At 37.9% G+C, this 25,063-nt stretch overlaps 1 protein-coding gene across 30 annotated transcripts in view; it reads left to right on the top strand.

Annotated features, from left to right (window-relative positions):
- The window catches only part of nrxn1a (neurexin 1a), a 1,866,202-nt gene that overhangs the window by 923,523 nt on the left and 917,616 nt on the right, over positions 1-25,063 (top strand). For 22 of the 30 annotated variants that reach the window (XM_072580867.1, XM_072580862.1, XM_072580863.1 and 19 more), the window contains 2 exons: positions 19,377-19,580; positions 23,738-23,764. In XM_072580867.1, coding sequence (XP_072436968.1) covers positions 19,377-19,580; positions 23,738-23,764 — 231 coding nt within the window. The remainder of the gene's footprint in view (positions 1-19,376; positions 19,581-23,737; positions 23,765-25,063) is intronic. The other 8 variants (XM_072580889.1, XM_072580894.1, XM_072580893.1 and 5 more) reach the window with 1 other exon arrangement.

Below are 25,063 nucleotides of genomic sequence, written 5' to 3'. Positions count from 1 at the left end.
TATTTCAGCTTATATTCATTGTGCAACAGGGTTTCTCATCATGTAAAATTTGACAACCGCTCTTATCGTACGAAGCATGCAAGCACTTTTATCTGTCATTTCAGAGGACTGTTTGAGAATTGCCCTTTAATGTTATATTAAGCTACTAATGCTACCTTTCACAGGAGGACTTGAGATGACTTGAGAAATTAGCACAACTTGTCTGAGCCAATGAAAACATGTCTCTTGTTATACAATTGCTAGCTATATTATGGCACTCATGATGAGAATCTCATTCATTTTACATCTTGCATGAATTATGACGTCTTGAAGTGATCAGTTGACATTGGGGAAAAAAACACAGGAAAAGGCTTGGAAGGAGTGAAATACAATTCTTAGAACTTTGTTCTTTTCATTACATTGTTACAGTTTGTTAACTGCATTTTAGAAAAATGTTTTATGTTGCCTGTTGGATTCTTGCCACAGCTCATCTTGGTGAAACATATTTTTGCCAAGATCCTTTTTCTTGGTGAAGTTGAGGAAAACCACCTGGTTTTCTAATGAGAAGAGATATTGTCTTAAACAAGATGGAGACTATTGTACAATAATAAATAGACAGAAGTTACATTATCATAACAGATGTTGCGACAAGACTATCATAACAATTATTAGGTAGTACTTCTGCAATTAAACAGAACAAAGAATTATTCTCTGTCCCCAGGTCGCCTCATCAAATCAGATGGACTTAATCTGCTCCTTGACATTTCTGAACCATTACACCCTTATACAAAATTCCAGATCCAGAGTTGAATTGTGTGGAGACAATGGAAGTCTTGACCCCAGTTGGAAAGCCAATGAGAGCCCCATTACCTCTTTTTCTGGAAAATACCTTGTCATACTCAGACTTTTGATAGGGCTTTCCTGGAATCAAGAACCACAAAATGGCTGCATCCATGAGAGCTTCTAGCCCTCAGAACGCCATTGACAAATGCCCCCCATCAGCCCCAAGGCCCTCCATTGTGCATCTTCATTTCCCCCCACCAAGTGCCACTCCCCAGGAAACTCTAAACAATCTTTCCTGTAATTTTTTTTGTTTGACATTTGCTACATCTGACCCAATGGATAAGAACCAAAATGTCAATTAACATTATTTACATTAAATGATATGTCTCAGTCATTCTCTGTTTTTGTAATGTTTTGCTATTTATCATAAAGTGAGAAATGGGGTTGTTCATTAGTGATTGGTGTGGAACATTGTGCATTCTTGGCTCCTCAGATATTGAAGTACTCTATGTCCAGATGCAGCAAGGCCTGGACAACATCCAGGCCTGAACTGATAAGTGACACATGACATTCACACCACACAAGTGCCAGAAAATCGGAATCTAGCCTTTGACATTCAATGATATTACTATTATGGATACCCAGCTATCAATATCCAGAGGTTATCATTGACCAGAAACTGAACAGGGTCAGCCATATAAATACTGTTGCTCAAGAACAGACCAGAGTCTGGGAGTTCTGCAGTGATAACTCATCTCTTGAGTTTTCAAAGTATGTCTCATCCACTGGAAGTGTGATCTGATATTCTCCTCTTGAGCGAGCTCTAACAACTTAAAAGAAGCTTGATATTAGATAAGTCAAAGCAACCGACTTGATAGATATTCCATTCACTGCCTTCAGCTTTTACTCCCTCCACCACTGATACAAAATGGCAGCAGTGAATACCACCGACAAGATACACTGCAGCAACTCAGCCAGACTGCTTCATCGGCACCTTTCAAACTCACAACCTCTACCACCAAAAAGTGTAAGTGCAGCAGGTGTATGAAGACAACATTAGGGCGTTTCTCTCCAAGCTGTGCACTATACTCACTTGGAAGCAAACTGCCATTTCTTAACTATACCAGTGTCAAAATCCCAGAACTCCCTCCCTAACAATGCTATAGGTGTTCCTAAACCCCATGGACTACAGAGGCTCACCATTACCTACTCAAGAACAATTTGGGATGGGCAGTAAATGTTAACCTAAACAGCGATGCATATATCACATGAATGAATAAAACTTCTGTAAAGATAAATGGCTGGAATCAGGGATCTCTAAAGAAGCACCCTTTTAAAAGTGAGCGAGTGGAGATACGAAAGAGTCTGGGGGTCAATTTATTCAACTGGACCAGGCTGCCTAGTGGTAGTGGTGGAGATGTGTATAATTTTGTCATTTCAGAAACATTTGGACAGGTGGATGGTATAGATATGGAGGGATATGGACCAAACACAGGCAAATGGGACTGGTTTAATTGTGAAAATTGAGCGGCATAGACAATTGGGGCCAAAGGGCCTGTTTCCCTGCTGTAAACCTTTATGACTCTATGATTCTAAGCAAGTTTATTGCAAATACAAAATAATAATTCTTACTGAGGTAACCCCTGACTAGTCTTGTTACAGCTGACGATCAGTTAATCTATTAATCTATTTGTTTGAGCCAAACTCCTATTTCAACCAAATCCCATTATTTCCAACATTTTTTTTGATACCAGCTGATAGTTGTCGCTCTGATAAAATTACATGATCTATCTTTGTCACTGCCTGGATAGAGTATATCAGTCTTTACAAATCATGGGCAGAATCCTATGGGGGTCTGAGTGAATTGGACTATGGTGAGATTTATGGTGGAATTGGACAAGAAGTCCGCCAAAGCCTATCTCAACGTTGGGAGCATTTTTAATGCTTTTAGCAAACAATGACGGGTGTTCCTCATTGGGCAGTGGCAAGTTGCCAGTTAACGGGACCTATTACTTGTTAATGCCTTATTAATAATCCATATCATGTCAGTCATCAGAAAGTGGGTACCTGGTGACTTCAGCTTGCCACTGCCTGTGACCAGCATCCAGCACCAAACAGCATCTCAGCTCACGGTCACACATGCACTGACTGCACATGTCCTTCATCCAGTCATTGGCATCCAAAACTTGCCAACCCATACAAAGTGCATGGGTGCATATGTACTTAGGTAGCACTGACTTGCATTGCAGGGTGCATCAGCAGCTAACATGGCATGCAGGAACAGAAACCATGCTAATGGATTGGACTAGGGTGCATCTCATTCCCTCTTATAATGCATATTCACTTAAAACCACAGTGACTTGTTGGTTAGTACTGCTGCCTCACAGCACCAGGGAAATGGGTTCGATTCCTCAGGTGACTGTGTGGAGTTTTACATTCTCCCCATGTCTGCATCAGTTTCAGCTGGGTGCTCTAGTTTCATCTCACAGCCCAAAGATGTGCAGACTCAGTGAATTAGTTGTGGGAAATGTAGGGTTACAGTGATGGGGGAGACAGGTGGCTCTGGGTGGGTGATGGTCAATGTGGACTGAATCCACACTGTAGGGATTCTATGATTCTATCTACCTGAATACTCGCAGCACTCATATCCTGGCTTGCCGTGCCTGTTAGCCCTTGGTTCTGGCTGAGGTGTCAATGCACTATCAGGAATGTTGTATCGACATGCTCAGACACACAGCCAAGCTACTGGTCAGTAGGGATCTGTCCAACAAGGAGCGGATATGGATGACACCCCAATATATGGCACATAAAGACTATCTAACATCTCGAGCATGTGCCAGCTGCCTGAGTAGCAAACATGCTGCATGTGTATTCAACCAAATGGCTCTGTTGGAAACTTTTTGACAAAACTCATGGGATTTAGGTGTTACTGGCTGCCCAGCATTTTCAATGCCTATCCCTAGTTGCCCTTGAGGAAGTGATGGTGAGCTGTTTTCTTGAACCACTGCAGTCCATGTGCTGGAGGTAGACTCATAGGGAGGGAATTCCAGCACTTAACTGGGTGGGGGAATAGTCCTCAGTGCACTCAAGTGGGGTCCACAGTCGGTCAGGGTGTCTAAAGATCATCAGTCAGTAGCACAGTCTTCATACTGCCCAGGAACATGGCCACAGTCAGTCATCAGCTTGGAACACTGCCTTGGTCTAGCCAACTGCACTCTAAGAGTGAGCAATGACTATCCTGTGCTGCCAACACCAACGCTCAGAGAAATCACTTCCTGTCAGTTATGGAGCTGCAAAAACAGTGGTCTGGTCTGGTCAGTCATGTCTACGGCTGGTCATCAAAGTTAGTTAAAGATCTCAGGCAAATGCAGCCCTGACGATCTATTCATTGATTGCTGAATGTGTGTGTGTGTGTGTGTGTGGGGTTAGAGGGGGTTCCTATAGGCGTATGACTGTCAAGAAAGTTAGGGAAGTCAAGGTTGGTAGCCGGCAGGGGTAGGGGAGCAAAGTATGGTGAAGAGGGAACCTCAGGGTGAATGGAGGATATGCTGAATGGTAGGCTGTGGGAATGGGGAGTTACTGTCAGGGATTATCACTGTGGCTTCCACTAGGGGAGCATATAAGAGTAGCAGTAACTTCCCATTCCCACAGCCTACCATGGTACAATTCAGCATATCCTCCATTCACCCTGAGTTTAATGTGGTGGGATTCCAAATGGGGCCATAGACAGAAATGGGACGATCAGGGTAATGCAAAGGAAAAGGGTACATGGAAAGAGGGTTATGGCAGCTAGGGAGGGAGTCAGTGCTGACAGTTCCAACAATGAGCTGTATTCTCTGGCATCACTTGTCATTCCCTAGATGTGAACTGTAACTGCAAAATGGCTGAGACAGTGACCAGAGTGAGTAGAGTTGGTATTGCTTTGATGAACAGATCTGTTGGGCTTTAGGATGTGGAAGGGACAAATACTTGAAACAAGTGTTTGCAAATTCCAGGTACAGTTCATATGAAAGTATTTCTTTGCAGGTAGACTGTGTATATAAGGGGAAGGTGCATATGCATCAAGATCATGTGCCAATATTTAGTTTGCATTGTGGGTGTGGACTAGTTTCCTTTGTGTTCCCTTTCACTGACTATGAGAAAAAAACCTGTTGTTTGGACGTATCTGTCTGAATGTTTCCTGAATGTGGTAATCTCCTACTGGGCAATGACAAGATGCAGGTTTCCAGTGTAGTGATGACTTCGAGAGGGTAGACAGGATGCAGCTAGAGAGGGTGTGTAGATGGAATATAGCTAAGGACTGGTAAACTGTATGGTCTGGTAGTGAAACAGACACTAGGGTAAGAGAACAGGGTTGTATGTGGAAGGGGATGTCAGCCATACTGGCTGTGAACTGTAAGCAGTGTGGCTTTGTGGTTGCTGTGTCGATATGCTGCCAGTGAGGGCTGATGCCAGATTGCCAACACTTGTTCAGGTACATGACAGCATCTTAAAGATGGCACAGGTGCAAGGGATACTCTTTTGGATACCTGCTGAGTTGTGAGTTGTTTTGGGAGTAGTGCATACTAAGATGGGGCTGGAATCAGACCTAAGGGACATCACAGGAGTGGAATAGGTAGTTAATGAGGTGCTATTGGTAAAATTCAGCAAGAAATCTCACTGGACCTCACAGCAAGAATCCCACCAAAAACTCACACTTAGCTAAAAGTCTAATAGCCCCATAAGACTTCATAATAGGGACTCTGATATAACACAATTTATCACCTGATGTTTTAACATGAATTATAAAGAAGGTCAAGTATGATAAATGAATCTCTTCTAGAATAATCTATAAAATAAGTTATGAACCTTAAATATTACAGCTGCTTGTAGTTCTAAACAGCGTATGAAATGTGTGTTAGCACTTATGCTAATTCACTATGTTGATAATAAAACTGTCCTTTCACAGTAAGGCATCTTGGCATATTAAGAATTTTAACAATCTGTCAGGATTTTTAGAAGTATAGAGATCAGATTACAAACAAGAATGCACAAAAGGCTTAATTATATTTTTAATTATTTGAAAAAATAAGTATACAGAGAATGGTTCACACTGACAAAATGTTGTCCAGGAACAATTAATTGGAGAGTTCTATGAGTTTGCTTTCTTCAAAGTAAATTGTAAATCAGTTCTTTAGTAGACTAAAAATTCTAATACAATAACAGAGAGTGCTAGAGAAACAAAGGAAGTCTGGCAGCATCTGTAAGAATTAACATCCCAATTCCAGTGACCCTTCATCAGAACCCACTGGACTTTGTCTCTGGACCTGAAATGTTAACTCTGGTTTCTCTGTATAAATGCTTCCAGAACTGTTGTTTACCGTAGCACTCTCTGTTTATGTCTTAGACTTCCAGCATCTGCAGTTCTTAGTACTTATTAAAAATCTAATGGTCTACTGAGTGGAACTCATCTTGCCCAGTTTTAGCCACAGAATGCCTTGGAATGTCATCTCTCACTGCCCTACACTGTTACATTTGGAGGTCTGCAAGGAACAAATCTTGGCACTGCCCTATCCTTTACTGCCATTCCCTCCCCTGACAACCCTATCCAAAGACACAAAGTCAAGTTCCATTTGTACAAATGAGCTCTGTTTCACCACTGCCTTGCTCACACCACCTTCTGCCTACATTATTAGCCTGTTTATACTATATCCATATATGGATGAGATTAAACTTCCTCCAATTAAACATTTAAAAGACCAGAATTATTGGCCTTGTTTTCACATCAGAGGTGAGGATGCCAGGCTGTCAGCAAAAGCAGTTCTCCTTGTAGGAAGTTCCAATTTGTGTTTGGCCTTCCATGTCATTCAACACACCTGAGGCAGGCATCAAGTTGGAACAGTCTTTGAACAGTTCACTGAAGGGGTGGTCTTGGCTGTCATCTTATTCAAGAGTTATTCCTTTAACTAGCAGCAATAGGCTTAAGACTCATTTCCTGAGACTTAAAAAGGTAGGGTCTCCACAACTGTCTGAGACAGACCTCATCAAAATTGATGTCAGCTCCAAAGTTTGGTTGTTGCATGGAATTGCCCCTTTCTCTATTGTCTGATATCTGGACCTCCCTCCATGTTAACTTGTAACCAGCCTGAAGGCTTGAACGTGCTTTTGATGAGGTGTCTAGCCTTCTGACCCACCTCTCTGGCCTTTCGACCCTTTCCCATTCTATGGGGTGGTGGAAAGCCCTTTCATCCCAATAAAAAACCTGAAAAACTAGAAAGGGGGAATTTATATAGGGGCAGATGATGTCCCTGCCTCACCCTTTCCTGAATCCTGCAAAATAACTACCATGAGATATAGAGGACTACATAATAGCCATTAGTTTGACACAGAAGGAGGAATAAAAATCTGACCAATTGTTTTTTGATGCCTGTCATAAACTCCATTCCTTAGCTTCCTAGCCATTATTGTATTTGGCTGGAACTGACAGTTTTAAACTTTGCATCCTATACAGACATAGCGTCATACAGCATAGAAACAGACCCATTGCTCCAACCAGTCTATGCGAATATAATCTCAAATTGTACTAGTCCCACTTGCCTGCTCCTGGCCCAAGACACTCCTTGAGGAAAAAACTGGAAAACCATCTATATGACACATACAGGTCCAAATTGTATTGTATTCTTCAAAATGGAACTCCAGTACATTCAGTTGCAAGTAACAGGTTTTGCCTCCGGGGTTATGATTCCAGTGCTCTTCTTGTGAGCGTCTGATCTTTCCACCCACCATAAACCAGAGGTGATCCAAATATATGCTACCCATGTCGTAATACAAAATTAAATTCTGATCTCCTGTGACCCATCTGTCATACATCTACTTTGATCTCTGCTCCACTAATGCCTCCATTTTGAAATTATCATCATAATGTTCACATCATGAGATAGCCCCACCATTCCCCCATGCTGTAATGTTTTCAAGTCTTTCAACATTCAGAGAACCAAATGCTCCTTCAGCTCTAATCTTTTGTGCATCCTCTCCTCCACTTCACAATTGACTATAATGATATAAGCCACCTTTGTCACAAAATTGTCTCCCTCCACCTTTTTCCCTTCACTTCTCACTGCGCTTTAAAACTTGGGATTGTTACAAACATTTGGTAAGCTGTCTTTATCTTTGACAGTACCAATTTATGTCGGAGTACATTTCTGGGATATTTTTCACATTAAAGCATTCTTGTTATAAATAGAGCAGAGGGTTATGCTGGGAGCACTGGAGGTGAAAAATGGAAGGAGGGCCACAATGCGAGCATGAACCCTGTTACAGACTGGTTGGGCTGAACAACCTGCAGCTGTGCTGTACCTTCCATGCAATTCCACATAATGCAATTGTTTCCAGAAGATACAGTTCAAACTGGGATCAAAGTAAAATAAAGAGGGACATTTCATTTTTATTTGATATCCATTTGGTCACAGGGCTATAGAACTAAGAAATCATCAGGGACAAACTCTGTAATTTCCAGGTTTTTGACCCAGTTCCAATGAAGGAATGATGATATAGTTTCAAATTGGGATGGAAACTGTCAATTACTAAAACAGTCCTTGCTTCAGTTTACGTGCATGTTTCAAATGTTTTACAGAAATGAGAGATGTTATTCATTATAAAGGTTAAGTGGCAACCTGCTTGTAAGAGTTGGCTGAATGACCCATCCCAGACTCTACGCCATCTCTCCATTAAAACCGAAAGTGGGGAAGTTGCACAAGGTTGGAATCTGATTCAGACTTCTAACATCTTTGTCTCATGTCAACCCAAGCCTATCTCATATCTGAGTTTTGGGTATCATTTGGTTGACCTATCCAACTTTTCCAAGTCCACCTCAGTCCAACACCAAGGCCTCCAAATCATGTTATATTACACCATGCTATAATAGACATAATGAACACAGAATGGATGCTAACGTGTCTAGACCTCCCTCTGTTCCTATAAGATTCTGGTCATATTATATTACTGTAACACTATGAACAAAGCAGCGAGCCACAGAATAGTTGTCTGTTTGACTGGATCTTCTTTCGGGCTAATTGCAACTCCTGAAGAGAAAATTACCAACCTGTTTAAATCTGTTTCCAGAAGTATAGGATAAGTGCAGGCTTTTTTTGCAATGTGAAGCAATGTATTTTCCAAACTAATTTCCTGGACAGAAATGCATTCTTGCAGTATGATAATTGGTGCTTGTCTTTCCATTGATTTATAAACCCTAAGCACTTATTTTTTAGATCATTAATTATTGATCTTTGTAGCAATATATCAGAATTATAGGTTTTAAGAATACCCCATTGTACATGCATTTTTTGTCATTTTGTTACTTATGCACAAAGTACAATGGGCAGATAAATTGCATCCAGTCAACTACAGATCATTTAACCATCAGTAATGATTTTACAACCATTAATTCTTTTGCAAGATCAAGGGTTCAGAGACCTTGCACAGTTGGTCTCAAGACTAATTGTCTCTGATAATGCTGAAACAGGCTGAATTTAAAAATAATTACAATCTTGTGCCGTAGTTTTTGTGTTCAGATGTGAGTTGCAATGTATTCTAGCTTCTCAACTCTCATTTATTCCCATTCCCAATTAAACTTCCATAATTGGATTGTTGTTTTAAATCGGCTCTAGATGTCTACAATTCTGTCACAAGACAAGTACTGTATTTATGTCCATCTGTCCCATTTTCTGTTTCCCATTTCCAAAGAATGAATGTTTGGGGCTTTTTTTTACATTTATTTGGAGACATAATAAATGGTGACACTAGAAGAAAATGCCACATACATACTTATATCTTGCCAGTTACTTTTTGCATCTCAATTGTTCTATTAAGGAGAGAGCAAATCTGCCGCTCATCAAAAGGAAGCTGTCTAAAGCATTATAAAATCTTTTGGTTGAACGTGCATGCTGTACCATCGTGTGGTAAATTTTAGGTATTGCAGATAGCCTGGCCCAGCAAAAATGCAGTCAAAACAATCTTAAGTAACGAAGTGTATCACAGATATCCCATTGTTATTTAATTTGAAAAGTCAAAAATAGCATAACCCAGAGATCAGATTCATATAATTAGTCTGATGAAGATTGTCATTAACAGTATTAAACATTTCAGGAAAAGTATATGGAATGCAAAATGGAGACTGACAGTGCAATTGAATCCTGCTATTATGGTTGTTGTTGTTCTCATCAATTGCAATGCTGTACTTAATTTACAGTGTTGAATCATAATGGGATGTAGTTTAAATGTTTCTTTCAGGGCCTTTATGGCTTTAGTTAAACAGTACAAAAACAGTTGTTAGAATAATTGCAAAATTTCATGTCTGTCCTTTGGTTGAAAATTGTGTAAGAGGCTGCAACGTTGTCAACTATGTTCCATTCTTCACCTAAAAAATGAAGGGCTGGATTTTTGTGGAGTCAAGATGACTCCATAAATAGAGTCATAAAGTCATACAGCATGGAAACAGACCCTTCAGTCCAGCCAGTTCATGCCCCCAAACTAAATTAATCTCACCTTCCTGCTCCTAGCCCATATCCCTCTAAAGCTTTCCTATTCCTGTCCTTATCCAGATGTTTTTTAAACGTAATTGTGCCCACATCCAGCATTTCCTCAGGAATTTCATTCCACGCACGAACTACTCTCTGTGTAAAAATGTTGTCCCTCATGTCTTTTTTAAAACTTTCTCCTCTCACCTTAAAAATATGACATCTAGCTTTGAACTCCCCCATTGCTGTCCACCTTATCTATGCCTCTCATGATTTTATAAATTTCTAGGTTACCTCTCAACCTCCTACACTCCACTGAAAAACGTTCAAGCCTTTCTTTCTAACTCAATACCCAGCCACATCCTGCTGCATATCTTCTGAACCCTCTCCAGCTTAATAATATCCCTTCTATAACTAGTTGACCAGAACTGGACACAGAACTCAAAAAGAGGCTTCACCAATGTTCTCTACAACCTTAACATGACTTCCAAACTCCTATACTCAAAAGGACTGAGCAATGGAGGCAAGCATGTGAAACATCTTTTAACCACCCTGTCTTGATCTTTAAGTCTTTAAAACTGTCGGGCAGATGCAGATATTCAGCCCCATTTCTAGCTTATTTCTATCATTTACATTCGTAGTGGAAAGGCAGCAAGCATGAATCACACAGGCAGGAAACCCAAGCTTAGCAGGGTAACTGGAAACTAGTACTAAGTTTAAACAGATTCCCTTTTGCTGTTCCAATGGTCTTGACTCATAGTGTGAGAGTTACAATTTTACAGAGATGTGAATACTCTTGAAGGACGCATCAGATCTGTTTAAGTATCATGATCTAAACTTACTGCGTTTAAAAGCCAAAAACTTAATCTGAGCTGGAAGCTAGAATATAAACAAAAACATACATGCTGCTAAACTGCTTTGCTTGAGAATTATCTGGATTATCTCACAAGAACGTTATTATCAGTGTTTAAAGTTTTAATAGAAATTATTATTGACATTTCCCAAGGGCATTTGTTATGGCTAAGCTTATTATGGATATTTGGCTGAGTTTTAATGGTCTAGGAGAAAATACCTCAGCAATGGATCTGAGTTCCAGTTTTGATTGATCATTTTAAGAGCTGTTGAAGAATTAGATGTCATTGAGGTGATTACTGAAAAAAATTTGTTTGGATTTTCAACAATCTAGCCACTTGAGGGAATAACAAATCTTTGCACAGACTTCAGGAGTGAAAGATTTTTTCTTATTTCAAACGCGTGTGAGTCAGAAGAGTTTATGTATTCCGAACATGGCTCCTGAAAACATACTTGCAATGGATTGGGTGAGTAGTTATTGGGGCAGACTGAGGATATGAGGGATATGAGGTTGTCATAGGCAACTAAGTAGTGAGGGCTGAGCACTTACATACTTTAAAATATCTGGGAAAACCAAAAAAACCAGGTAACCAAGCTGAACTTGCTAGCACGCTCTTCTCAGCACTCTCACCCCACTGCTTCTGCTTCTGGGGTCAGCAGATCCACTTTGATCCCATCTCCACTTCCCCAGGCTGAAAAATTGGTTAGGATTTGGCCCTTTATTTTGATTTGGGTCTTCAAGTTGGAAAAATGAGGCTTCTTTCATTTGCTGTTACTGGGGGAAAAGAATCGATAGTTGCAATCAAACCTCAAAAGTTCTAGTCATGAAGAGGTCAAGATTTTGATTGGTGAACTGTTGGATTGATGATGGTTTAAAGGTTCTTTCATTCTGTACTGTGCAGTTCTGATTGAAATACATTCACACAATGTGAACTCAGCTCCTAGTGAACAGCAGAACTGAATGGTGCTGTATGGACATGTTCATAGGGAGGGTGATTGCTACACGAAACATGATGTCACACTGACAAAAAAGTTGTGTTTGAGATACAACTTCCAGTTGCGATGGCATCAAAGAATGAAACAAATCAACTCAAAACAAACAAGATATTTGTAGGCCAGGATTTTTCAAACTTAAGTATGACAACTTGGCAAGTTGATTTCGGGGCAATATAACAGCTGCAATTAAGACGTCTAAATATCTGCAGGTAAGGACGATTGGCCGTTTTAAATTGGCATCGTGCCCAAGGATGTGCAGGCTAGGTAGGTGAGTCACGGGAAATGCAGAGTTACAGGGATAGAAAGGATCTAAGTGGAATATTCTTCAGAGGAGCAGTGTGAACTAGACAGGTTGAATTACCTGCATCCACACAGTCGGGATTTTATGATTCTATGAAGAAATTCTGATTTAAAAAGAAAAACATATGTGGATCTGCAAGGGCAGCAGATGTAAAACATTAATGAACATTTATTATCCCCAAAGTAGCACACCATCATGTATTAAACCGTTTCATTTATGCATACTTCTAATTCGAACAGTTTTTTTTTGCAAAGCAAGTTAAAATCTTGAATATTAATGAAACTTAGTTTGCATTTTTCTTCCTGGCTATTAAAATAAAGCCAACATGATGAAATACTTGCTGCAAAAAAAGATACCTGTTTTGTAACCATGTTGATTTTCAGAACACAGATGCTACTTTTTTTATTTGTTACTTTGTTTGCAGTATAATATATTGATTTATTATGTTAATTCAATATGGTGAGAAAGCATTTGTAACACACAATATCTTAATAAACTGGATCACTTATATTTTTTGACCTTTTTTGAAGTTTTCTTGAGGGCTATATATTTGATTTGTTATTTCTTGGTTTTCAGGGACTCAATTTTCAATCTAATTCACTCAATTATTAGGTGATGCAGTCATCTAGTAAAAATAGATTGTACATTTGTGTTGCCTTATGTGACATTTCAACCCATACAGAAGGAGAATTAGAACGCACTCATGAATTATCAATCTACCAGTAAACCTAAAGTCACAATAACACACAAGGAAAGCATTAATTTCTAATACACCATGACATTCAGATTGCCAAAAAAAGAACAGGTATAAATTAGCAGCAAAACTACTTTTCAAAATATCCAACAAAATCATCCTAACCGCATCTTAAACAGACGAGTGATGTCACAGTTCAGCTGTTTCCATTGTAAATATTGGAGAAAGATGCAAAATTTTACTCATGCAGTTATGTATGACCTTTTCAACTACAACTCAGATCTCAATCTCAGACTTAAATGTAACAATTGACAGTATTCATTATAATAGCCGAAAAGTCTGACTTAAGAAAAACACATCAGGTCAGCAGCATCCAAGGAGCAGGAGAGTTGACATTTCAGGCATAAGCACTTCATCAGCCCCTTAGGTGCTGCCTGACCTGCTGTGCTTTTTCAGTGCCACACCTTTCACCTTTGATCTCCAGCATGTGCAGTCCTCACTTTCTCCTTTTCCTTATAATAGCATCCATTATATTCTTCCACATAGTGAACATACATGTTGCATTTCCTAGAGATTACACATTCATTTGCTAGTGATTATTACCTCACAGATTTCAAGATTTCCTGTCTCTTAGCAAATTGAATGTTCCTTTCTTTACAGTGTCACAGCTAGGTTATGATTTGGAGATGCCGATGTTCAGCTATGTTAGGAGGGGTTACCTTGTCTTCTTACCGATTTCTTACCTTGTCTCGCTCCTCTACTGTTCACAACAAAGATTTAATTTAAAAGGGAAATGATAGTACCAATCCTATGTTTGAAGTGCATGCAGCTTAGTATTAGAAAAAGCCAGACAGATTCCTGACGTTAACACAATTGCATTGCATAAAAATAACTCAAGTGATTATTTTATAAGTATGAACAGACTTAACGTATTAAGATTTAAAATGCACAAAGATGCTCAACTGACTTTTTCAAAAAACATTCGCAGACATACACACAAACCCTTCATATTATTATTTCAGAAGAACTTTGGCCAAAACAACAGTTCATTTAAAATAAAGAATTATTCATAGATTGTTCAAATGTTGGTCTGCAACCAAAGTCACTTTCAGTAAAATTATTTTTAGTGAGATCTTTCTTGGATTGGGTATGCTGGGCTAAAATTACTTTTTCTGAAGACAATGATAGAGATTCACACTTTTCCTTTAAGAACCCTCCACTAACAGCAGTGAGGTCTTCTGGTGGGTTTTCAGCACAAAAACTTTGATGAGAGGTGTTTCCGAGAATGAAAGAGTGGGCAAAGGCTCACCCTCCTCACCAAGCTTTCTCTGATTGTCTGTCTTCAAAACGAACATATTTTGCACCCAGAAATTATATCATGTGACCTCTCTCAGTAAGTAGTCTGGGAACTTCAGTCAAGCAGCTGAAGCTTTTTCTTTTGCAATCCAAACATTTTGCTTTTAGATCCAGTGTTCATTGTTTTGAAAAGTTGTTTGACCAGGTCTAAATTGAGCAATTTGTGTTTTGGACATTCCACTGGAGAAAATCAGATTAGCCTGAGCCATTAACCTTCATGAACCATTGGATGTGCAATTAGAATCCACCTCTCTCTACATCCACTATTCACTCTCTTTACACCCCACCTCCCTATCACCCTCAGAAAGGGGTGAGCTATCTTCAGCGTTTGGATTTCCCAATTCCATTTTCACTACCAATTTTGCAACTATAGATATGCCCTCCAGTCATAGAAAAAGTCCAGCTCAGGAGTCTGTTTGTTAAAAGATCAGATATAGATTACTGAAGAAATATGCTAATATTATTGTCATGATTTCAAGTTTGAATGGTATTCCATAGCCACGAGGCCACATTTTGTTTTTATTAATTCTATAAAATGTTATAATTTAATTTAGTACCTGTCCCCCAATTTACAAACATCTGACTTATGAATACTCATACTGAGGAACACAATTGCATACAGGGGTATAATTTTAAAGATCCAATGTACAAATCATTCCCTTACTTATGAGCGGCTATTTTACATCATCCTGCTTGTGTTCTAACATGCTACAAATTGACTCACGAACAATCTCAAAAACAGAACCAGTTGGCAATCTATGGATTGCCTGTGCAGAGAAAGTATAAATTACAACCGACAAGATATACAGTACCCTTAATGCCTTTTTTTGTATATCCTCAGCACAGCTCAAGAGATGTGAATATAAGTATGTCTCTGCATTCTTGTAGTTTCGTTGGGAATCTTCTTATTTATATTTATCTAGATACTGCTTTGTAGTGGTTGTTTCTGATCAATAGAGAGCATAGAATTTAGTTAGTTTAAATGTTTCATTTAAGTTATATATATTGATACTCATACAAATGCACAGTTCATAGTCATAGAGGTGTACAGCATGGAAACAGGCCCTTCAGTCCAACTCGTCCATGCTAGCCAAATATCCTAAATTAATGTAGTCCCATTTGCCAGCATTTGGTCCATATCCCTCTAAACCCATCTATTCATATACCCATCAGATGCCTTTTAAATGCTGTAATTATATTAGCCTCCATCACTTCCTCTGGCAGCTGATTCCATACACACACTACAGTTTGCATGAAAATGCTACCCCTTAGGTCCCTTTTAAATCTTTCCCCTCTCATTCCAAACCTATGCCCTTTAGTTCTGGACTCTCCCACCCCAGGGAAAAGACCTAGTCTATTTATCCTGATTATATAATGTCACCCTCAGCTTCCGACGTTCCACGGAAAACAGCCCTAGCCTATTCAGCTTCTCCCTGTAGCTTAACCCCTCCAAACCTGGCAATATTTTTGTAAATCTTTTCTGAACCCTTTCAAGTTTCACAACATCCTTCCTATAGGAGTGAGACCAGATCTTAACACTCAGCTGGTGCCTGACTGAGATCATTAGAAAGGAAGTCAAAATTGGCTGCAATACACTGAGTGCCCTTGCTGGTTTTGTTTCTGATGTTCAGAGTTGTCCTGTGATTCCCAAAGTATGAATCAGTAGCTTTAATGAGCTCCTTAATTTTGGCAGTTTCCCTGTCAACCCTGTCTTCTCAGGATCTTGACAAAGTAGCACACTGACCAGAAGATTATTAAACATCTAAGAGACTCCAAAGACCATTCAAGACTTGATCAATCAATTCAGTGATACCAGTCTGTCAAGCATGCAGTCGAGAGTGTGGTGCTAGAAAAGCACAGCAGGTCAGGCAGCATCTGAGGAGCAGGAGAATCAATGTTTCAGACATAAACCCTTCATTAGGAATGAGATGAAGGGCTGATGCCCAAACGTCGCTTCTCCCGCTCCTCGGATGCTACCTGACCTGCTGTGTTTTTCCAGCACCACACTCTGATCTCCAGCATCTGCAGTCCTCATTTTCTCACTGTCAAGTATGCAGACTGGCTGAGGCCTTCCACAAGATGCAGGTCTTTAGATGGAGGTATGACATATCCACCATGGCTTTGTGTTGCAGAATTTGGTGAGGTGATTTCTTCAAGTACTGCCATGGGTGTTAGCCATAGTGCTGCGCTGAAGACATTTTCAGTTTGCTTGCCTTTGACAATGTTGACTAAGGATCCCTTGCTGATGGCCAGCAGACCACTTACCATTGTTGGTATCATGTAGAGTGTTGTGAGCAGGTTTGGAGAATGATGTTATCATTCAGTCTAGCTGTTAGCATTATTAACTAATCTAATTTGATACAATAAGGTAAAGAGGTGTTTTCCTTCCCAGGCCCAATGCTAACCGGAGGGCCCCTCTCTAGATTTTCCTATCTATATTTGTTCTCCCCTCCTGCAATATTTTGCTTTTGTAACACAGAATAAAGAGAAGTGTAGGATACGATCTCACCAATCCTACATGCAGGAATGGGTCAGTCTGAAAGGTGAGAAGAATATGTCAATCAGGATTAAAAACCACAGGGTGTTTGTAATTTAAGTGATTGATTTCCCAATCAGAGGCGAAGCTTAATTGACAGCCTCAATGAGTTTCACAGAATTCATACTTTATTTAAAACTGCAGTCCATCTTCTTGGATCTGATTGGCTGTACCATTTATAGCGGATAATGGCCAGAAGCCAGTTAAAGCTAGAAATGGATGGTTGTAGACTGGAGGTGAGTTTGGCGTCAGGAAGCAGATTTCTTTTGACATGAACACCCCTAATCTCCACAATGCAACCTAAATTGGCCTATTATTTTTCTAATTAAGCTTCTTCCCTGTCAGGTTTATTTCTATAAACTTATCATTACACCTTCCGCCTTTTAAGAACGACTTGCCCTTCAGGGTAACTTTTGATATTATTTGAAATTGATTTAAGGAAGTCACTGCTGTAGAGGAAGAAATAAAACTGAGTATTTATGCCCATTTGTTCCAGAATTTGTTTTGTTTTCAATCCACTTCTGTCATTAAAGCATGGTGTTTAGTTGAAAGGCTCCTACATGCTGTTCAAAACCAGCATTAATTGAAGTGAAAACAAAGGAGATGCGCCCAATTGACATTTAATGTGGAGAAAGTTTAAGAATAAATGTGGAGGACGTGCACCAAATGTCTTTGATCAACGTGCGGCTTTTGTTTCCCGGACTGATCAGGAATTGACTTTTCTTTTGAACATAATCCCCATTGACATTTGTTTTCCGCATAGAATAATTCAGTAGGAACTTCAGTAGACAGAAAGATGGCTTTGGATCAACAATTGTGTGACAATCAATGACAATGAGCTGACATGCCTCCTGACAGTCTTTGCCTGGCATCAGTGGATCACCTTTATATCATTCTCAGTTAGCTGCACAGAAAAGAAAGTATCCAATAACTATTACTAGTCATCACTAATCCTAGGCTGTCATTTTGATAGATTGTTCCACAAAATAAGTATTTCTTGCTGACAGTTACTTCTTTCCCTTTACCCTCCACTTTCCCCTAACACCCACGCAAGTGCATTTCGTGGTATTTTAACAATCATGTAACAGCATTTAAAATGATAGAACATTTAAACAGTGAGGGACATTCATTCTGTTCAGAAAATCTGTAAATGAAATAGAAGTGGAGGAAGGCAAACAAAAATAAAAGTCAGCATCAAGTAAAGCTAAACATGGTTAAAGATTATAACTGAATAATAAAACACTAACCATCCTTTGTGTTTGCTCTAAGATCTTGTGTTTCTTATGATGAGTGTTGCAGGTCAGCTGTGGGTAAATGTTGTCAAGTATCCTAAGGAACATGTGCTGTCAGCTTTAACCTGAACACCAGATGACCCACGTAAACAGCAAAAGGAGATTATTATTTTATCTCCTATCTTTTCTGACTTGTATTATGCAAACTGCATAGATGTTAAGGAATTGTTACTTGGTTTGAATCCAAAGTTAAGATTTCATTTTCCTAACACAGGTTTAAAATATCTTTAGTGCCAAATAGAAAAAAAAGTCTGAGCAAGTTTCACTTCATCTGTTCAAACCTTGTTGCTGTTCTACTTTATTTTACAATAACTCATCTTGGTACTTTAAGAATCCTGATTAGAGTGGTGCGGGAAAAGCACAGCAGGTCAGGCAGCATCCGAGGAGCACGAATTCCTGATGAAGGGCTTTTGCCCAAAACATCGATTTTCCTGATCCTGAGATGCTGTGCTTTTCCAGCATCAGTCTAATCTAATTTCCAGCATCTGCAGTCCTCACTTTTGCCTACTTTAAGAATCCTGCTTATTTTCTTCTGTTCAACATCTTTTCAAACATGAGGAGCAACATAGTCTGAGAAAGCAGTAAGTTATTTATGTAAAACAAAGTTTGAGCCATGTTTACATTAAACTGTGCATTTAATTCTCTCATTTGAACAAGAAAAGGTATGCATAGTTTTTCAAAGTGATTCAGTGAGTCAAACGCAAAATTATCAATACAGTTGAACATTTACTTTAATTTGTTTAACTGTTTTAAAATGTCGTATTTTTGCATTTTATCTAAATACATATATTAAAGATTAACCTTGATTGATGGAACTTTGGTGATTCTTTCAAGAGTCTTGTCATGATATTAATATTTGTACATTAAGCATTTTCAATCCAAAAATCAGAATTTTACATTGCATATGTGCAACAAAGCTAATTGTCTGAGAGGGTAATAATCTTTGTAACCCAAAGCTAAAACAGACTGCCAGAAAACAGAAAAATGCTGAATCTTCAATGGCACAGCATTTAGAAAGATTTGAAATTGAAATTTAGAATTATTATGTACTGAAATATATTCAGGATGTTTTATTTCCTCCAATGTTTAATAGAAGCAACAATACTGAGCTATGATGGAAGCAAGTTTATGAAAATCCAGCTACCTGTTGTAATGCACACGGAAGCAGAGGATGTATCATTGCGGTTTATGTCCCAACGAGCATACGGAATCTTGATGGCAACCACTTCCCGAGATTCAGCAGATACTCTGAGACTGGAACTTGATGGTGGTCGTGTCAAACTAACTGTCAACCTAGGTAACGTCCATTTTGACTTTGCATCGTCACATTTTTTTAATAATGGTTTTAAATGGTTCATTAGGTTGTTTTCATGAATCTGCTTGAAAATACAAAAACACTTAAGAATGAAAGATGCAAGAAAACTTGTTGCCATAAGTTATAACCCCATCTTTTGAGACTTGGCTTTTTCATATAAACAAAATTATCATTTCTGTTTCATTATGAATAATACATTTTTGAGATGTTTCCTATACTAAAAGTACAACTTTCTTTCTCAAATACATTTAATGAATTCATATTTCATTTTTATATTTTCTTTGTATCTGAAGCAAGAAGCCCATTTATCAAGCATTATAGAAGACATAGCATCTCCCACATTTCTGTCATACATTGCATGCTGTGATGGGTGCAAAATAATCTCCAAATAAAAAAAAGAAGATTGCCATTGATCTGGTGCCGGATATTCACAGGAAACTATGTTTGTTCTGTAGTTGCCTTTATGCACTTTTATAGTCATTTCATCACAGGCAATATTTGTGGAGTAGTTTAAAGAGGACAGGCATAGAAGTAGTCAAAAATTATAACTTTGCTCCAGTCTCCATGAGCAATACCATACTGAGTCTTTCCCAACTTCGATATGATATTTTATTGAAAATGCAAAGCAATCCATCCAGCTCCAGGTTTTTTCTAAGTGTACATTACTTGTGTAGTTATACAAGGTTGAGAAACTTTGAACTTGGAAAATTATTTTGTAAAGTAGATATTTTGCAACAAATTAGTAATTTACTATCCCTTGAATAACTTTATGGGCTTCTGCTTTCATCTCTTTGTTTTTAACAAATGTTGTATCCACTACTCTTCCTTCTAATCATATTCATATTTTTAAAAGTCCATTTTTATTGTATTGTGGTGATAGTTACACACTTGTTTTGGATCAAAAGATGGTACACAACCCTTCAAAGGCCAAGGTCTGCGGCCCTAAGCAAACAGCCATGCGAACAAGAATGTGCAGCCTCTTTTACAGTGAAAATGCTTGCTTTAGTTTCATTCAAACATGGAAATGGAAATACATGCATAATTCATACTTTAAAAAAACAAATTGAAATAAACATACATTTCCAGTATTGCATGCGTTTGCATTTCTGCACACTGCAGTTGAAAATATTTATGCTTAAAATATTTTGTTAGGTTGATGGAGAAAAATATGCAGTGTTGTTGAAATCTGCCTTTCCATTTCATTCATATTAGTGTATGCAAACTATTTGAAGTCAGGAATGATACTAGCTTCCCATGATGGTCACGTAACTATAATATTCCTAACACTGCTCATTCTCATATATGAGGCAAGTGCTTTGAATAATTTCATCAAAATGTCCACCTCCTTCTTCTCCTTGACTTGTATTGTAATTATGATATATTATTTTCTGCACACACTAAACAAAAAAAAAACTAGACACATTTCCCCCAAGATTGGAATTTCAAACTTGAAGCCAAATGACTTGATTCATGTCAAAGTTGCAACCTAGCCTGTATTCCAGCTGGTTGTGCTGGAAATTCAACTTGTTTCCCTGAAATTTCAAAGCTGTCAACTTTTAATTGGTTAGATGACTGGCCATATGATTGCGCAAGATATAAAATGACTAATTTTATCTCTGTTCCTCAACTTGGGTCCTGTGAAATTGGCAAAATTCATGTCTGGACTTGGAAGGTTTTGGCAGTTATATCCATCATTCTCGAAGGTGTTTCAGATTTATGCTTCTCATTCAGGAGGACAGCTTTTTCAGCACAACAACTGAACCTTGAAATGGATTTTTTTATTTTTGTTAAACTAGTTGTATATATTAATAAACAACCAGAGATGAGGTGTGCTGTCTGATGTTTTATCACAGCCCTTTGGACTGGATGACATTGATAAAAGCCTGGAGATTTGTACCACATGTTATAATGTGACCAAAACCTCTCAGTTGTGGTAGATTGCACAAACGTATTTTAAGGTAAACAACTTTCCAATGTTTCATCTCATTTTTCCAAACCACCAATAGCCTTTAAAAATGTTTATTTATAACACAAGATATAAATCTGTAAGTTTGGCAACGTAAAAACATTCTCCCAAAACATTATTTACCACCTTTGGAATGGCATGTAGAGAGAGAGAGTACAATCCTGTGAAAACAAGGAAAAGTACCAAATATCATTTTCTGGAGATGACAAAACTGTCATTCTTCCTACTGCGGCAGAGTGAAAAAGTCAAGTGGCTTGTCAAGTGAATAGCAGCAATCTCATTTAAATGGAGCATTTGAAATAATCTTAACTGGAAGAGAGACAAAAGAAAAATCTCAGAATCCAAAAAAAATCCCAATCTGATATGATTTCGGAATCCCCAGAATAATGAACTCCAATAGTACATGCCTCCCTTTTGACCCAGTAATTGGTGCCATGTGCATAGGTTCACATTGTAATTGATTCCTGCATTCTGTTTCACCTTTGACACCCTATTTTGCAACTGGTCCTGGTGATTCTTTAATGCAGTTCTTGTTCCCATTTGGTTGTCCAACAATTTTCAAGCAATTTTATTCTTTTCATGGATGTATTCCATATAACAAAAACCTTTACCAAGTAGAAAGGAAAGCTTGCCTTGTTTTCGATGTGATTTTTGGCTCGCCATAGAAATCGTAATATCATAATATCAGATAAGATCATGGTTTTCTTTTAACCCCTATTCGAAAAAGGAAATCCAATTTATTAATCTTGTAGCTGTTTTGATCATGATTTATTGAAGATTCATAGCAATGACTTCTACCTGCACCAGCTTTGTGCCCAAGAATCACTATTTTTATGACATTTTCTTGTTGTCTTTCATTTTGGAAAATCGCTCTGAACATCTTTACCAGATGCAGGACAGGAGATCATTACTTCGAAAAACACTATTTTAATTAGTTCCAATTGAAATAAACAATCTGCAACAAACATAAACATACAAGTTATGAAAAATAAATCCACTATTGATGATAGTGTTGGTGAAATGTTTGCTTGTATCCCTTACCCTCATAATTAAATGACAAGAGTTCTGCAAACATCTCCTCTTGGATCTTTGTGGTATCATTTCCCATGACTCCAAGACCAAAATTTTCCATGCTTAATAATAAATATTTTTTAAAATAGCTGCTGAGGTGTTTAAAAGCACAGCATTTTTTGTAAGGAGATGTGTACACTTTGGTCTTTGGCTGTTTGCAACCACTTTTCTGTTGCGGTTGACGACACATGACAAACCCAGCTACATGAAAATTAACCTGGAATTTTTATGAATGAAATTCTTCAAGGGTGTTTAAGATTTTCTTAATCAGTCAGAACACAGCTGTCAAAATGTTTTGGTATTGGACGTATAACACTCAAAATACTCTCTCAATATCTTCATAATTAATGTAGAATTTTCAGTTTTTCTTCCTATCTCTTTGAAGAAAAAGATCTTGTGCATGTTTTGATCGTTTAACTGTGGCAAAATATAATATTTTCAAGAATTTTTATTACGTGGATGACGAGTTCTGGTTTAGAATCTTCTCCCGAACCATAAAATATATTTCCGTCAGTTGCTTTGTGTCTTCTCACAAATGTCCAATGATTGTTCCTTATTTAAGTTACAATTCCAAATTGCTAAAGCATTTTGGGTTTCAGTTTTTAATTCTCTTATGCAAGCTTTGTTTTAATGGAATCTTTGTTTTAAGCCTTTGAAGAATCTAAAAGTGGTCACAGATAGGTGATCTTGCCAAATTACAACTTGTACCCCGGTATGATGGAGCACTGCCTATTTTCAAAGTGGGCAGCAGTGTTCTTTCACACATGAGGAAAGGTCTGTGGCTTGTCTGGGTCAAATATCTTTGACGTGAGAAAAATTTTATTTTTTATCTAGGTTTAGGGATCATGTAGCTGATGTTTGCAGGTGGCCATCTTATGTTCTATTTTAATTCAAGATATAAAGTAGGCCAAATAATAGATGATAATGTACAGAGGCCACTACGTTATTAAGATTTGTTAACAGGACAGAGGAAAGTCCACAGTAAAATGGCCACATTTGCATGTGTCTGTCCCCGGAAGGGTGGAATGTAATTTTTGTGGATGTCTGCAGCTGTTACCTTGAAGGATATAATTTCATTTTTCATCTATTCTTCCCTATCTAGACTGTATCAGGATTAACTGTAATAACAGTAAGTTGCTGTTCAAAGCTTTTTCACTCTTTCTCTCCTACTTTTAAAACGATTTGCTAAAGTAGAATTTATTCTTTTCATAGACTCACCAATATATGTTAAGAAATTGAGATGTACTGATCTGCTCAGACTAGAAAACTGCAAGGAACTTGCCAGGGTGTTAAAACATGTTTTTCTTTGTAATGACTGTTGTTCAAAAAAGTATTTCTATCAATTAATTTTTATATCATTTAGAATATGGGCTTAGATTTATTTAGCGGTATGTGTGAGATTGATGAGATAAAGGAATGCCTTTAAATCTTTGCAATTTAAGGGCAATTAATGACAAGGTAAGAAAGCACAATGGCCTATGTATTATTTGTAAGGACTAATGTAATTTTACACCTTTGTCAACTGAGTGTGATTGGTCTTGTTGTGATTTACATTTATCCAAGACCTCATTTGAAGAAACATTTTTTTTCACCCTGCTCACTGCACATCAATGGTGGGAAGGAATCATAGATACATCTAGTTGAATATATAATCTGCATGACTTCACTTTAAAAATGCTTAAGATAATGCATGGAAAAGTAAACCTCTTTGCATGTTAATTAAAGGATTTAAAAATGTAGAAAAGGAATGGATTGTGACTTTCCTCTACTAACCAGACTTGTAGGATAAATCCTGCACAATAATTTTGCAGGATAAAAATAACCAAAGAATTTTTTCATCAAATCTCTTGCTAATATGACTAATATAATGGTAGTTTGGCAAATGCTCTGAAATAAGTTCTGTCAGTGACTTGAAAAGATAACATTAGTGGTATATTTGATAACACAATTTTTCAGTTCCACAAAGTTGATTCCACTTCTTCACCTTGTAAACAGACTAAAAGATTTATCTAACAATCCTCAAAAAAAAACCCAAGATATAACAGCCCTTTGTGTCCTGACTAAATACTAATACTTTTGTATTGTCTTCAAACAATTCTTTTAGAATAGTTTCTATGAATGGCTCCATACACCTTACTTAGCCAAGTGGAGAAACTAAATAGAAGATAAACTTTTATAAGACTATTTCATTAAAAATGGTATTAAGGAAGCATACATGCATCTCAAATGATTTCTATTTTTAAAAATGACGTTGGTTTTGCATAGTCTTAACTTGTTACAGCTTTCATTTTTCGTCAAAGGATGTTACCGTCTGCTAATGGATTTGCAAATGTGTCTTCTGCACAGGACAGCCTATAAATGGGAACTCCATAGTTTGTTGGTTCATTTTTTTTAATTGTTATATTGATTTACATGGTGCAACTAAAGT

The sequence above is a fragment of the Chiloscyllium punctatum genome, chromosome 11 (genome assembly GCF_047496795.1).
Source record: "Chiloscyllium punctatum isolate Juve2018m chromosome 11, sChiPun1.3, whole genome shotgun sequence".
NCBI lineage: Eukaryota > Metazoa > Chordata > Chondrichthyes > Orectolobiformes > Hemiscylliidae > Chiloscyllium > Chiloscyllium punctatum.
Note: the sequence above shows the minus strand (reverse complement) of the source record. Positions and strands in the feature narration are given on the sequence as shown.